The sequence below is a fragment of the Tachypleus tridentatus genome, chromosome 7, assembly GCF_004210375.1.
Source record: "Tachypleus tridentatus isolate NWPU-2018 chromosome 7, ASM421037v1, whole genome shotgun sequence".
Lineage (NCBI taxonomy): Eukaryota > Metazoa > Arthropoda > Merostomata > Xiphosura > Limulidae > Tachypleus > Tachypleus tridentatus.
In genome coordinates this window covers 181,725,794-181,742,982 of record NC_134831.1, presented here as the reverse complement: position 1 = coordinate 181,742,982, position 17,189 = coordinate 181,725,794, and the positions used below count along the sequence as shown (strand labels likewise).

Genomic DNA, 17,189 nt, shown 5'->3' with positions numbered 1-17,189 from the left:
CTCACTGATAGTGAATGGTATTAACACGAATCAGTAATTGTAGGGTTGAGTATTAACGAACATTTACTGATGCAGGCGTGGGTTTAACGTGGTACCTGTACACTATTGACCAGGTTATTTAAGGCAGTTTAAGATTTACGTAAGAATTATAAAAAAATTATATTTTTGTAGTGAGATAAAATATTTCAAAAATGACGATGGTGTTCTTGTATATAAAGAAACAACAAGATATAGGTTTTGTTTCTCTTGAAGTTTGTTTATTTTTTAATATAGTGTTTGCATAAAGCTATATAAGCCCCTCCTCTTCCCCCAGTGGCACAGCGGTACGTCTGCGAACTTGCAACACTAAAAACTAGGTTTCGATACCCGTGGTGGGTAGAGTACAGATACTCCATTGCGTAACTTTGTTCTTAATTGCGAAGAAACAGAGAAACAAGTTACATAAGCCTATCTGTACTAACAGTCTCTACTTTTGAAGTTATGAACTGAAGGAAATGCAGCTAGGCAACATCACCCAGTTGGAATTGACAGTCATTCTTTTCACACGCCTACGGCAGCAAACTTCTGATTCACCGTATGAGCCCGCGAACATCTAGGATGTTCACGAAGCTAGGCTTAACAAGTGAGTAAGACTTATTAAAATTTCGTTGGAGAAAGTAGCTGAATTTAATTTTATAGGAGAAACTTGGTAGCAGTTTACGTTTGAGCTCACACTGAGAGATGTGTGGGTTGTTTTACGTACCTATTTAACTTTTGACCCACGAAAGAGTGTGTCGAAGCCGTCTCCTGCTGCTTAGTTCGTTGCTTCCCTGTGACAGAAACGGTGTCGAGGCTTATACATTACTGCCCCAAAGCGATGAGCTGTCTGATTTAAGTGTCAGAGCATTCTTTTCCGTGCCCCAACAACTGGCACATTAAAATAAACACCACCCTCACAAACGACCTCACATCCTAATTTGTAAAGCCCAACTAATGCATTCTTCCTCTGAAGTAGAAGATTTAGAGAGACTCCTAGCGGCCTCAGTAGGAGTCTAGTCTCTGTTTATATTTGAAATTGACACTAACATAGCTACATGCCTTTTTGTTTGTTCATTTTCTTGAAAGCGAGCTACAGTAAAACCTTCTTGTTTAAAATGATTATATCTTCAAAACTGGTTATCCTGGGGAAACATGGTTTTACCAGAGGCACATTGAAAGTCGTACGTTTCATTCGAAACACTAGTAGATGGTTCAGGATATTTTAAAATATCCTGTTACATATGGTGTTATATGTAAAACCATAAACAAGTATTGTTTTCATTTCTCTTCATATTCTGTCTTTCAGCGATGAGAGAATTTTGATTTGAATAAAAGACGCACGATTAAACAGGATGATCCGAGATCTCTTACTACTGGTTTCTTAAAGTTACTCAAGAGACTATCTGCGCTACCACCAATAGTAATCGAACCCTTGAATTTACTGCGTTGCACGTCAAGGTTGTAAACTTACAACTGGCTCACAGTGGGATTTTTACGAGCGTCGATAAATACTGTCTATGATAGGTGATGCACATATACGCTTCATTTTAGGATAGGCCTAAAATTCTGACAGGTTATAATTTATAACGTTATACAGTCCAAACACTTTTGGTTTGAAACTTAGAATTTTCGATGTATATCTCCTTGACACTTGGTTAACCTAGGTCAAGCAGTTTAAAAAACAATGATTTTTTTTCCGTACTGATCCTATGCAGTTTGTGAGAATTGAACTGAGATACTTAATATCACTGGGTACTTAAAATCACGGTACCTGTAGAAAAAGATTCGTTCTCGGCACATAGATACACACACATTCCGCTCGATACAATAGATGGTATACATATTAAAGTTACGTTTCTGTTAATTAGTTTGATATATTTAAATAGTTATTTTTGTTGTTTCTGTTACAATTAGTTTCTAGTATTTTTGTGTGTTCAGCCGTAACTTCCAATCACACAAGAAACGAACGTCCAGGCGCTAGCTGTTAGAGGTGTTGTCTTGAGTCGAAAATTTTACTGCCGGGAAGGTGAGAAAGGAATTCGCTCGTGCATCTGCGATTTTCATACCGAAGGTCCACAGTTGCCATTAGCATTTTAAAAACAAACTTTTCTAGCCCACCTGTCACGAAGTTGTTTGCGAGTCCTTGAACTTACTGCTAACAGTGCCTGACGGTATATGAGTCACACGAACAAATTGTTTAAAGAGAAACACCATCACTGCTGCTCTAATTAATCCAATTAATCCTGCTAATTACTTTTGGGACATTCCCACCTTTTTTTTAGAACAAAGCCAAGATGGGTTATCCACCGCGGAGAATCGGGCCCTGGATTTTACCGTTGTAAGTCCGTAGAATTTTAGCTGTCCTATAGGAGAAAATTGTTTCGTTTTGCAGCAAAGCCACACTGAACAACTTGCTGTGCTTAGAGCGGAGAATCGAACCCTATATTTCAGGGCCGTAAGTCCGCAAGCTTACCGTTTTCACACCTAGGGACTTATTCTATGTAGAAAAAGAATGTGTTTCTTTTCCTTTTTTTTCTCGCAGTTCTTCACACTGAAGTGTTATATGAGGCAAGAAGAAAAGTTACTTAGTGTGTTGAACCACTGGTGGTAGTGAATCACAGAAACAAGCGTCACTTGGTAATATAAGAGGCAAGGAACAGAACATGATTTGAAGGAGACTGTAAAATTCACATAGTTTCTCCAGAAGCGTTTACTTAGATTTTTTGTTGGGGTGGTGGTGGTACAGTTTTGCGAATAATTTTCAGGGAATATTTTTTGCGAATTTCTCAAAATGATGCGATATATTGATCCACCACTACTTAACCGTAAGAACGTCAGTTTGTATAATAGTATGAGTGCTAAGAATAAAAAGATTAGTCGCGGGGAGGGGTAGTTTTCTGTGAAATGATTGAGTATATATTTATATATCTCTAAAAGATGTTTTCGTTTGATACGCCCTCTGGTTTTCTAGCTTTTCAACTGCTTCTTTTATCGCTTTTAACAGCCAGGCTTATGTTTTCAATTTTTCTGAAATAGCGCGTGCGGGACCTAAATAATTATTCTGTCCTGACCAGAGGTTCGTCATCGATTCCAGCAAAAAAACGTGCATCATTATTTAGGTCCTTGGGTTCCTCTACCAGAGTGAGGCTAAATCGCACTATTTGAGGCTTAGCGATGGGTGTTGTTGATTAGATTACTTTTATCTCTAACCTACATGTTTAGAATTAAATATGGCTATGTGAAAGCAGCCCTTATGTAGCTAAACGCGAAGTTCTGAAATTAAATTTTTTTTTAAACAGTCTGGATTTAACAGAACTGTGCTCTAATTAAACCCACAAATCACGAACGACCCAGGCTCTGAGGAAACGGAGTTACCGTTTTCTTATAGCCGAGCCCCCAGCTCGTACAGCGGTATGTCTACGGATTTACAACGCTAAAAATCAGGGGTTCGAATCCCCTCGGTGGGCTCAGCAGATAGCCCAATGTGGCTTTGCTATAAGAAAATACTTATAGCCGATCAAAGAAACCTAGGGCAATAAATGAATAAAACCTCCTATACTGTTAATAACCAATTATAGTTCTTATACTCTTAATGACCAATCAAATGTTGGTCTGTACTCCAATAAGTAACAATCAAAATTCGTAAATTTATAAGTACTAACAACCAACCAAAACATTCTGATCCGATTATTAACAGTTGACTAACAACAGGCGTGACAATTGGTGTAGCATAAATACCTTACATATATATATATTTGATGAAAGGTGATCTTACATAGGCGGATTGCATTCTGTTAACGTACCATAAAAAACAAACAAACATGCAACTAACTTAGACGAACCATCTAATGTGCAAAACACACATTTTTGATGCATTCATTATTTTACTATAGTACGTTTTAAAACTCCAAGTTATTAGCAGTGTGAAGCAATAAACGTTAGTTTAGCAATAACCATGATGATTGTAAATCATGGTTGATTTTTACACGTTAGACTAAGTAAGTGACCACGTCTGGTGACTTTTGTTTTTCAAGTCATTTATTATTTACTTTATCCGAATGTTAATCTTGGGGTTGGGGGGAGAAAGGCTAAATATATTGCTCAGTTTTAACTTTTAACGTGCTTAACCATCTTCACAGACATAGAGAGATGGACGGGTCTTCTAAATTTTGTTCAACTGAGCATGTATTGTCGACTGTTCCGATATGGTATTTTTTTCTGTGGATTTGTTTTTATAATTCTTGATTAATTTTTACTGCTACTTAGATTTATGTCGTGGTATATACCAGAATTTCTGTGATTTGTTAATTTTGTTGGGTGAAGAGGGTTTATTGGTATAGGTGCAAAGTTTTAGAGATATGGTGAAAGCCATGTATTACTGCTACAAGCAGTCATTAGAGAACGACAACATATATTATCTATTTTACACCGATAAGACACAATAACCGGTTCCTACTTTTGTGGTTGCTAAGAGACAGAAAAGGAGGATTTCTGCCTACTTATATGGCTGCTAAGATATTTAAAACAGATCTGTATAGATTGGCAAGCCATTTCGGAAAAATAGTAACAACACAGTGAAAGAATTAGTTTTAACTGTATGATTCTATACCTTAAGCTAGTGCATTTGCAACTATTACTATTCAAAGCATAGGGAAGTGAAGTTTTTCTTACTATAATTCTGACTAGGAATCTGTAATGGACAATCTAAGAAAAACGTGTATATATGGTTTTAATTATTTTGATTACGCCTGAAAGAGACAGGTGTTGTATTCTTTAGAGATGACGAATTGTGTGTCCGTTAGGCCTATTGACAATGTTTCTATTTATCGTTGTTTCGTCTCATCTCACAACAGAGAGTTTGTAGGGGATCCATGTATATTCAGAGTCAAAGGGCACAACTCAGTTTGAATTGAAGACATAGTCTCTGAGATTCAGTGTGATAAATTATTCTGACTTTTGACAATTATTAAGGAAAATGTTTTGTTCTGTTTGAAGTAAAGTAAGTACAATTGCCAACAGACATATTTTTACATAATTTCTGAACGAGAGATTTATCTACGCACGAAAACAGATATTTGATGAAGTCATTACATCCATTCCGGAACGGAAGTTTGACCAGCAGTACTCTGCAGGAAGTCCATTAGACCCTGTCGTACGACCAACAAGAACATCAGGGTTTCGAGCCTTGACCAACGAGAAAGTAATTGCTACTGACATTAGAATGACAAAAGCAAGTTTGACGTTGTGCGAAATATAAAGAAAATATCATTCATTTCCGACTAAGCGAGTAAACCGTGAAATATAACACTGACGTTTGCATTAGGTGAATTGGGGTTAAATTCTTACCAAACCCTTTCCCCCCACCTCCTCGGCCACTAAATACACAATCGATAGAATCTGGTGGCACGTGTGTCAATTAATGATGGCAAATATTGAGTTTATTTTAAATACAGCCTTATCTCGTCCCAACAGATGTTACTAATAATCTGAAGACTTTTAATTAGCATTTTCACACTTAAAGCCTAGTCAGTAAGTTACACTGTTTTAAATTATTTTGTCTAGTCTATTAGTTTTCACTAGAGCCATATTACAAAATTAATTCGCTTTCCTGGAAATCGTATTTTGTATTTACCATGGTTCAGTGAAGATGTCTAGTGACATGTACTAAAAAAAAGGAACATACTTTTAAAGAATGAAGTTTGGAGAAAACTTTATTAAAAATGTAGCATTGTAACAATTTTACAACATGTCCACAAGGTTTTGTCGTCGTGTCAAAAAGTTGTGCATTTGTTACAATGTTACATTTCTAATAACATTTTCTTTAACCTTTATTACGCCAAACAAAGATTGGTCAGCATTTTTAACAGCGTAGTAACAAGGGTTTAAACCTTTATTACATCAAACAATAATTGGTCAGCAATTTTAACAACATTGTAACAAGGGTTTAAACCTTTATTACACCAAACAAAGATTGGCCAGCACTTTTAGCAACATTTTAACAAGAGTTTAAAGAAATGAAGCGACTTTATAACTCAATTGAGAAGGAAAGACGTGTGGGTCATCCTTCCAGTTGAAACAACACCAAAACTTATAAGCCCGTGAACAGAACCAGAAAAGAAATATTTTAAATATATATATCATTCGTATAATATCATAAAAATTAGGAAAAGTCTTCATATAAATGGAAGGTGCTTTCGTATTATGTTTCACTTTTGATTTTCGTTAAATAAAGTATTGTTTCTCTTAGAGAAAAGCCACATTGGGCTATTTGTTATATCCGCCGCGAGGAATCGAAACTCGAATTTTAACGTTGTAAGTTTGTAACTTCACAACTTTCCCATTGCCCCATCGGAAGACAACTAAAGTACTTATATACCATTTGAAAAAAAAAAAAAGATAGGGGTCTATAAGTAGCACTGGAATCGGAGACTTAATCCTTTTGACGAACACAGCACAGATAGCTCATTCTACAGGTTTGCACTTGGAAAAAAAATCACAAACTGCAGTTCGTTCATGTAGCATGATGAATTGAAGTGAATATGAAAAGCATATGGTTTGTGTTAATGAAAAGTGTCATTCAACACGTGTAACGTGCTATTACTTTCGTGTTTAGTTTGTTTCAAACCTTAACATAATACAGAGTTTAGATTGTTTCTTACTTTTTTAATGAATTTTTCTTTGTTCTTAATTCAACATACACACAGACATTTGCCATACGAGGTGAGTGTCATGGGTCAAGGGTCTTAGGCCTAAACAAAGTTTTTTTTCTGTTTTTGAATTTCGTACAAAGCTACACGAGGGCTATCTGCGCTAACCGTCCCTAATTTAGCAGTGTAAGACTAGAGGGCTCACCACCCATCGGCAACCCTTGGGCTATTCTTTATCCAACGAATAGTTGGATTGACCGTCATATTATAATGCCCCCACGACCGAAAGGGCGAGCATGTTTAGTGTGACGGGGATTCGAACCCGCGACCCTCGAATTACGAGTCGAGTACCTTAACCACCTGGCCATGCCGGGCCGAACAAAGGTAACAGAATTTAGAAGATACAGAAAGATGATCAAAATGGCCAATGTGCTCTAAAAAAGATCGTTCACATTGAACAACTAGATTCCTTTGTTTAGTATATATATATATATATGTATGCGTGTTCTTACTACTGACAGAATTAAGTTAATGTTACCGCATAATTTTCTAGAATATCGAAGCTTTTTACACACTCATCCGAAACGTGATATTTTTCACAAATGAATAAAACAAATGGCGCTGGAAAGGTTTTTTACGACACTAAATTTATTACTAGAACCTTCCTCCGGGTGGCTTAACTGAGAGCTTATAACGCTAAAAATCGTAGTTCGATACGCACGATAGGTAGAGCACAAACAGTCCATTCTGTAGCTATCTGATTTGCAACAAAAACCTAAATCAATACTGGGCTAAAATTTGGTTTGTAATTAGGCACAAAGCTATACAATGGGCTATCTGTGCTCTGCCTACCACGGGCAGGGAAGCATGGTATGAAAATAAGTTATCTGAAATATCTTTTTAAAGAGTTTAATCTTTTGTTTCGTTTTTTCGTTCTTTTTCTTTCAAAGTAATTTTTGGTCCCCTGATAGGTCAGAGATAATCTTAAGGATATCCAGCGTTAAAGTTTCACTTTCAATTCCTCCCGGTGCCCTGAACAAAGAATTGTGGAGTTTTGAGCTGCAGAAAACAAAACACAAATATATAATTTTGGTAATGATCCAAAGTTATACTTTTTTTCTTTTCTTTTTTCTACATAACAATGATTTATAAACCATTTACCTTTTACTGGATTTTTTTTTTTCAAACTTTGACGAATTTCGTTCAGCCTCTAGTAGTTGGTACTTATTTCCAGCGGTGTGTAGAAATAACAGGCAAAACGTTGTTAAGCACAAGGCTATACAATAAACATATCTTTGCTGTATCCAGACCTTTCACTGAGCCACCGGGGATCTGACTTTCTTAGCTTTTTGTACATGTCAGACTTTATACAGTGAATGTTTTGTTTTTCTGGTAGGTGAAGGTGTGGTTCCAAAACAGAAGAACCAAACACAAGAGGCAGAAGCAGGAAAACGAACAAGGAGGTCTTCAACCTGCTGACCAATCGTCCCCCCCGTCATCCCCTGTAGATACAAGCCCCCCAGTCTCCCCGACGTCTCCTCACTGGAGATCACCTCCCCACTCAGAGCAATGGAGGGCTGAAGATAAGCAGGCCTCTGACCTGTCCCTGGAACCTTCATCAACAACGACATCTCATAAGATGGTGTAATTTTTTTCTTCTTCTCTTATTAGACTTACAAAAGCGTTGAGCATCGTTTGGCCTTCGAAATATGCGTACCTCAAGAACCGAAACGTTTTAGATTTTCAGCAACTTGACCACAGGTTGTGAGGAATTAACATTCAACGCACTCTTAGCTACTGAGGGTGAATATTTCGCATTAAACTATAGATATCAGTGTAGGATTCCTATGAGATAAACATCCATATTTATCGTTTTCGATTACTGAATTACAGAATAAACAAATATGCTGGCTGCATTTAAACAAGGAGAAAATATGTTGTCGATAACTCTCCTTTAAGAATATCACGTAAGTGTTAAGTATTGGTCAAGTGACGTTCGATTAGTACGTCTTTTAACAATGTTGTTATACATAAGTGTTTGGATCATTGCTGTCGTACCGAGACAACACACGATGTAAGAAAGACATCAGTGTTAGGTTTAGCACGTTACTGGTAATTGTTGCACAGAAGTCATGGAAGTTTGCGTGGTTGTTGTTCAGATCCTAATATAAGCATTACGTATCGTGTCTCCTTGCTGATAACATAACGTACCAAAGATTTTAAAAAAACACTGTCCAGCAAGAGTTCCTAGGTGTATTGTTACTGAAATAAAAGTTCACATTATGCCCGATGTGCCGAATTGTTCCTTTTTGTTTTGCATACATACAGTTACTGTGGTGGTTTGGTTCGTGGATTGGCTCTTTCGGTGACTTGTACATATAGAACGTGACTTGTGTCTTTCAGCTATTTGTTTAATTGTAAAAAAAAAAAAAAAAAGAAAAAAAAAAGTTCTTATGCGTATACTTTAGCATTAAATTATAGTTTATCTCATTGTTTCATAGAGGGCGCCTCATGTTGATAATCACATCTAACGTGCATTTCGACTAAAGTGCCAAATGTCGTTCAACTGGCATTTTGGGATTTCAGTAGTTCACTATTCAATTAAAACTTCGGTGTATTAAGGGAAGAAATTATCTGAAGACATTTATACATTATTTGTTTGTTTGTTTTCATGTCAAAAAAATCCTGAAAAACATACACGTTACCAGAAAAGACAGAAAGACACGATTTGCATAGGTGCTTTTACGAAATATTTTTAACCACTTGGTGGCACTGACTACTTGACAAATAATTGTTTTGGATTTTATTATTAGCTTATCGTATAAAATTCGTTTACGTCACCGGTTGGCGCAAATAACCCAACCAATCACGTACTTCATAAGTAAGACGTAAGAAGTTTCTATTCTTTTATGAACTGATTTTAACAAAACGTTGTAACCAACCTTCCTTTAGGACTCCTTAAGTTTCGTAAGGCATATCGAGAAAGCAAACTATTGATTTTTATTTCCGTTTTTAGACTAATGTCTAAATAATTATTAAAGGTCAGGATGTGGTTATGGGTAGTTTGTTGTTTTTCGAGTGAATTTCTCTGTTTCTATTTTTCAACTTATGATCGTTGGCGTTCGGTTAACTTACGTTATTTCGTATGCAACCTTTTTTTTTTTGTAGCAAATAGCTTAATTGTACTGTCATATTGTGTTGCATTTATTATTTAAACGACTTTCGATCTTCAATAATTTATGTACATAATGTTGACAATGAAAAAAAAATACCCTACTGAAAACTTTGATTAATTATTTCGTGCTAGTGGTCCTATCTAACCGTACTAAAACGTGTGAGTACAACATATATAAGCAGCCTTCTTATACCTTACTGTTGGTTGCATTTATAGGAGGCAGTGCATAATGTTTATAGTTAATTGACTTCGCAGGATATTAGGCTGCGTAGATATTATCAGGTTTAAAAATCTGTATAGGAACTTATATGCAGTTACTTATAGTGTTAAAGCCTGAACGTTCAGACAGATTAAATCTTATACTACCAAGATCGAAGCAACTGATTAAACACACTAAGCCTAATTCCAAGCTTATGGCGGTGCCACCGAAAATACAATTTATATCTTAAAATAGAATACAACATAAGTATTTCAAGTTTACTTTAAAATGTGCTTCCACGATATCGTTTAGGATAAGGTTAAAGATACGATTTTTTTTCTTTCTCAACTTTAATTTAATTATTATGAAAAAACTGAAGTGTTTTTAATTAATTCTTAATATACGTTAAAAGTAGCCATTTTGTTGAAACTTACTGAATTACTCTAGTGTAAGACTTTTAGATTAACTGTGTTATCAATTCCAACCGATTTTTAATTATTTCAAAGAAGGTATTTAGCTCTGAAAGATTATAAAATGTTAGGAATTTCAGATTGTTTACTTTCTTTCTGCTCATCTTTAAATCTGCAGCAGTGGGTTCTCTACGTTTTGTCCTCTGCCAAGATCCAACCCAAATAAGTCTTGGCGTTATAAGCCCTCAAACTTACCGATATAAACCACCAGGAGACAGATCTTAGGAAATTAATAAAATTGCTATCAGGACGAATAAAAGATATTTTATTAATTTGATAAAAATAATGAAATAGAATTATTTAACGTTCTCTGTTTGTTTGTATCTTTTTACTCCCATTTTACAATTTGCGTTGAAGCGTTGTTTTTGTCTATTTGTTTAAGAGCAAAGCTGAACAATATGTTTTCTGTCCATCAAAGGGACTGAACCCCAAATTTTGATACTGAAAATTCTTAAGTTTACTCTTGACCCACCAGATGACTTACGAGTGTTTTTGTAATAGTCGCCTCTCAGTTAGTTGTTAGGCTCAGTTACATTAAGGTAAAACCATAGTAAGATATCTGCTGTGTCCATCGCAGGGAGTCGAACCCCACACTTTGGCATTGTAAATCCATTGGCATACTGCTGTCTTACCAGGGGACATCTGCCAAGTGACGAAACTCTGTCTCACAAATGCTGTTACAAATAAGAGTGTAACAGTAACACTTAGAGTGTAAAGGTAGAGTACTTGGTACAAAATATTTACACATGACAGCCAAATATTATTAATCTTTATTATTTTGTTTGTAATATTTCTATGTTCATTGGGTGTGATAAAACACACCAGGATGCGATGAGAAGGTTTCCATGGTTAAAGCTGATATCTGGATTAGAAACACCCATTATTCATGAAACTCAGTAGTATTTATTCACCAACAAACACTATGCTGGTATCAAACTAAGATCACTGAGTTTGCCAAAGTGAAACTTGGTCGATGTTTCCGTATAGTTAAAACTACGGTTTTTAATGATGTTTTGTAAATACGTTGGTCTTTTATCACGGTCTGGCATGGCCAAGCGCGTAAGGCGTGCGACTCGTAATCCGAGGGTTCGCGCCCGCGTCGCGCTAAACATGCTCGCCCTCCCAGCCGTGGGGGTGTATAATGTGACGGTCAATCCCACTATTCGTTGGTAAAAGAGTAGCCCAAGAGTAGGCGGTGGGTGGTGATGACTAGCTGCCTTCCCTCTAGTCTTACACTGCTAAATTAGGGACGGCTAGCACAGATAGCCCTCGAGTAGCTTTGTGCGAAATTCCAAAACAACAACTTTTATCATATTTCAAGTCCTCACGAATCTGTAGTTCAAATCACACCCAATTTTTTCCGCGTCGTTTTGAGACAGTAGAACAAGGTGTAGAGTGGTTTATGTATTTATGTAAACATTATTACAGTGCTATAGTTTACATCTTGTGAAGTATGATCGAGCGGTGATTAGAATATTGATCAATGTTATATTGTTATGGCTTTTTGATAATTCTTTTTTGTCTAATTATACTATATAAAAATGTAACTTTATGTATGACAGGAAGAGGTTGAAAAAAAACACTTTGTAATTATTTATTAAAAATAAAAACTACTGAAATATAAATGTCTTCTAGTCTGTGTGTTGACTACGTTTTGATGGATAGCTTCCTATACATCAACAAAGAGAATTGAATAAAAAAAATGTGTTCACATAGCGCTCTTAGTGGTTCGTTTTCGAATTATTATTCGATACGGCTGTTCTGTTTGTACATTTTTCTCACTTTTTTAAGAATATTTCCATTACAACCTAATGTATGTTCATTCTTTGTAAGATCTCTTGGATTTAATATAGGCATTAATTCTAAACAAGAGAATAAGAAATAACCAAAATAATAAATTGATTGATACGATATTTAACATTACTAACTTTCCTCCGATGGCACCCTTGTAATGTGTCAGTTAGCAAATATTATCGAGAATGGAGTCAAGAAAAAAAACAACACCGTGAGACTAAATAATAACTTTAATAAATGGAAGAAAAACGTTATATGAAATCATTACGATTTACGTATATATTCATACAGTAGTTATGTCTTAAAGACTGATACAAACACAGTCTTACAGACACACGTCTACTGAACCTAGGTTATGTCCATATTTCACACACGTATACTCACACTATGTGATAAAAAAATGTACTCATTCAAACACACGCACCACATTCAATTATCCATACACCCACCATATCATATAGACCTCTCACTCAAACACATAACACAGCATTACATTCTACGTGTCATGATGACGAGAAACCCACTTGAAACCCACTTATAAATTATATTTGTTAATCTGAAGCTGATCTCAGAAGGTCGAAACGTTACTCTGTGCCTTATTTTAATTAGTTTTAATTCCTATACCAACCATCTTATGAATACAGTTCTGCGTGTCTATATTCACTCAGTAGTCAGTGTCTTATACGCTTATTTGAATCCTTGTTGTCTCACACACACTGGGTCATGTGGACAGACGTCGCCTACAAACAAACAAAAATACGATACATAATTTGTTCTCAACATAAAACGGTCAACAGTCACTACTATCCTGTTCTGTAAGTGTGGGGACTTTCATGGAAACGGGCATATGAATTCTATTACACAAGATATAACTGTTATACCTGTAACTTATAGGTATAACTGTCGTGAAGGTAATGCGTCCCAAGGTTAAGGTTACAAGACTCATTTAGGACCTTAGCACCATTGGGATTAATTCTGGGCCAACCAATAAAGGGCAAACTTTATGCAATATCATAACTCAAACGCCGAAATCTGGCAAAGCAATATAAACTAACAAGTCTAAACTTTATGATAAAATCACGTTAACTGCAGAGTTACTTATTCTTGTCTTCATCCTGGTATTGAAATAAGAGCCTGCTGGGTAATGAGTGAATTATGGGAGACAAAAGATAGATCTACAATGCTATTTTTATCAGTCTCTAACCCTAAATATAAAATGGACAAATGAAAGAAAGTACGAAAATAAAGCATCAACACTTAACTTGATTTTTATCACAAAGTTTGGAACAGAAGAATATTCGTTCTTCTTCTGCAGTGTTGCTACCTGTTAAGAAAGTGTTTTCTACATTGTCCACCACATTGTGGAGGTTGCGTTCTTATCCGCTCTGTGTTGTTGCGTCCACCAACCAGAAACGAAAAACGTAAAATGTTTGATGATAGTTCTTCGCTAATCTTTGAACCAGAATGTGTCACAAGACAAGAAACCCGTTAACCCGAACGCTTTTGGATGGCAGGTCTTCTTTCTTCAGGAAACCCGTTAACTCCGAACATTTATGATAGTATAAATGTCTTCCTTCTTCAATAAACCCGTTAACCTTAACATTTGTGGATAGTATAAATGTCTTTCTTCTTCAATAAACAACGTATGCTGTGAGACTTGCCTCTGATTCACCAGGGGAAATACATTTTGAGAGAAATAAGAAATTTTTTATGAATATGACTGAACTATATTTTCCCCCGATATTTCATTAACATTTGTCCTGCATTTCGAGACACGAAGTCAGACCCTAATACAGAAAATATAACAGCCAAATAATATGGATATTATCAGAAGTCGACGGCTCAGTCGATAAACAACCGATTTTTCATAACCATGAAGTCTTTTCATGTTTATTTTAATAATTTATCTTCATCATAATTTTCCTTATATTTCTATACGTAAATGATGAGAATATGTAACTGTTTCAAAATAAATTTAGATTCCAGCGTTACCTAGCGGATTAAAAGTCGTTATATAATTGGCTCTACGTTACAGTTAATTAAAATATTTTTTTTATAAAAACTCAATCATATTTATACTATAGGGGATTTTCTGGGAGCACAAATAGCGAGCACGAGAATATTCCCGGTTGTCAATCGTTCTGAAACATCAGGTTATAATTTTGTTCGGAAATTCTTTGTTCGTTCCTACAAGTCAACTTCGGGTAAACCTTACATGGATCTGCCCGGCCCGGCATGGCCAGGTGGATTAAGGCGTTCAACTCGTAATCTGAGGATCGCTGGTTCGAATCCCCGTCACTCCAAACATGCTCGCCCTTTCAGCCGTGGGGGCGTTATAAAGTGGCGGTCAATCCCGCTATTCGTTGGTAAAAGAGTAGCCAAAGAGTTGGCGGTGGGTGGTGATGACTAGCCGCCTTCCCTCTAGTCTTACACTGCTAAATTAGGGACGGCTAGCGCAGATAGCCCTCGTTTAGCTTTGCGCGAAATTCGAAAAACAAACAAACAAACCTGGCTCTGCATTTTTTCAGCATAACAGACTTGCTCTAAGGAGAAAATCACTTCACGATTCATCAGAATGAAATTAAAGAATAGCTTGTGGAATACTTTAAAATCTTAGGTAAAGACAACAGCAAGTTTTAGGTATTTGACTAACCATATAAACACACTTATTATGCTAAAAGATACAAAAGGTATCGCTCTTATATATACGGATAAACAAACACACATATACATATTTATAAACATCTTTGCGTGCAGGGCTTTATTACCCTGAGATAGATAACATTGTAGAGATCATAGTATGTAAATTATCAACATCAACGAATCCGAAGGTTTTGACCACGCCTACTTTTCTTCGTCGTAGTTTATATGCCCCGCCCATTTTCAATCGACAGAGGGAACTCATGTCAGGAGCTTTATGATTTGAGCAGATCATAAGACAAACATATCACTGAATGTAAGGTAGAAAGTCTAAGGAACGAAACGCGTCTGCGTCACATAAACCAACTGTCTATATTTACTCATTGCATAAATATTTAAGTCTGACCACGTAAACAAACATGAGAATTATAAAGAAAATTTTCAACAACACGTACTAAAACTCTTCTTTCCCATCTAATCTCCACCCAGGGTTACTGTTATTCTTTCGCGCTTCCTGAAAACCACAGATCTGTCAGATGTGACACTGAACAAGTCATTTTAATAAGGTAATTTTATCCACCTATTTATTCCAGGGCCATGAATAAAGGGTATTCAATGACATATATTAGATAAATACATTACATTTATATGGTTGATATACCACACTGTGGTTTCCACAGTATTTTAAAACTAGTTTTTCTCTCGTGATTTCGACGTGATGTTGTTTCTGTTTTCGTACACAATCTAATACTACTGTTACTTTACTGTTCTTTACTGTGTAACTTATCTTGTACGTTACTGTTGTATTCTCATCTTTACCATGAATTATTTTGTAACAGACTGTATTTATACCCATTGATGTATTAATCCGTATACTTAGGAAAGTATAATCAAAATCAGCCCTGACCCTTCCTCTGGCCAATTGTCTCTTCTACAGACAATATCAACCCCGACCCTTCTTTTTTTGGCCAGCTATCTCGTCCAAAGACAACATCAACCCTGACACTTCCTCTTGCCAGCTGCCTCTTATACAGATAACATCAACCCTGACCCTTCTTTCTCTGGCCAGCTATCTCTTCTAAAGACAACGTCAACCTCGACCCTTCTTTCTCTGGCCAGCTATCTCTTTTAAAGACAATATCAACCCTGACCCTTCTTTCTCTGGCCATTTATCTCTTCTGAAGATAACATCAACCCTGACACTTCCTCTTGCCAGCTGCCTCTTATACAGATAACATCAACCCTGACCCTTCTTTCTCTGGCCAGCTATCTCTTCTAAAGACAACGTCAACCTCGGCCCTTCTTTCTCTGGCCAGCTATCTCTTTTAAAGACAATATCAACCCTGACCCTTCTTTTCTCTGGCATCTATCTCTTCTGAAGATAACATCAACCCCGACACTTCTTCTTGCCAGCTGCCTCTTATACAGATAACATCAACCCTGACCCTTCTTTCTCTGGCCAGCTATCTCTTCTAAAGACAACGTCAACCCCGACCCTTCTTTTTTTGGCCAGCTATCTCGTCCAAAGACAACATCAACCCTGACACTTCCTCTTGCCAGCTGCCTCTTATACAGATAACATCAACCCTGACCCTTCTTTCTCTGGCCAGCTATCTCTTCTAAAGACAACGTCAACCTCGACCCTTCTTTCTCTGGCCAGCTATCTCTTTTAAAGACAATATCAACCCTGACCCTTCTTTCTCTGGCCATCTATCTCTTCTGAAGATAACATCAACCCTGACACTTCCTCTTGCCAGCTGCCTCTTATACAGATAACATCAACCCTGACCCTTCTTTCTCTGGCCAGCTATCTCTTCTAAAGACAACGTCAACCTCGACCCTTCTTTCTCTGGCCAGCTATCTCTTTTAAAGACAATATCAACCCTGACCCTTCTTTCTCTGGCCAGCTTCATTTTCTATAGATAGCATTAGCCATTGAAAACCCCAGCACGGAATATTTTAAAAGATGGATTTGAAAAATATTGCAGTGGAATGAATTAAAAGATAGATATAATATAAAAGAAACCAGATGAACAGCTTTATAGGTAGATAAAGAACAGGTAGTAAGATGTATATATATATATACCATTCTTCACTGTAGGGAATACAAGTACTGATGCTTAATCTAAAGTCGAGTTATTTAACGTAAACTGTTCTCTAGTTATGGACTGAATTATACTGTGATTAAATGCTTTCAAAAAAAGTAAAGACAAAATTCGAAAATAGTTTATTGCAAAATACGAGTT

At 36.4% G+C, this 17,189-nt stretch overlaps 1 protein-coding gene across 1 annotated transcript in view; it reads left to right on the top strand.

The window, feature by feature from the left end:
- Positions 1-12,134, top strand: part of LOC143257398 (homeobox protein EMX1-like) — a 32,269-nt gene extending 20,135 nt beyond the window's left edge. The window contains exon 3 of the mRNA XM_076515990.1: positions 8,062-12,134. Coding sequence (XP_076372105.1) covers positions 8,062-8,313 — 252 coding nt within the window. The 3' untranslated portion in view covers positions 8,314-12,134. The remainder of the gene's footprint in view (positions 1-8,061) is intronic.
- Positions 12,135-17,189: the final 5,055 nt, after the last annotated feature.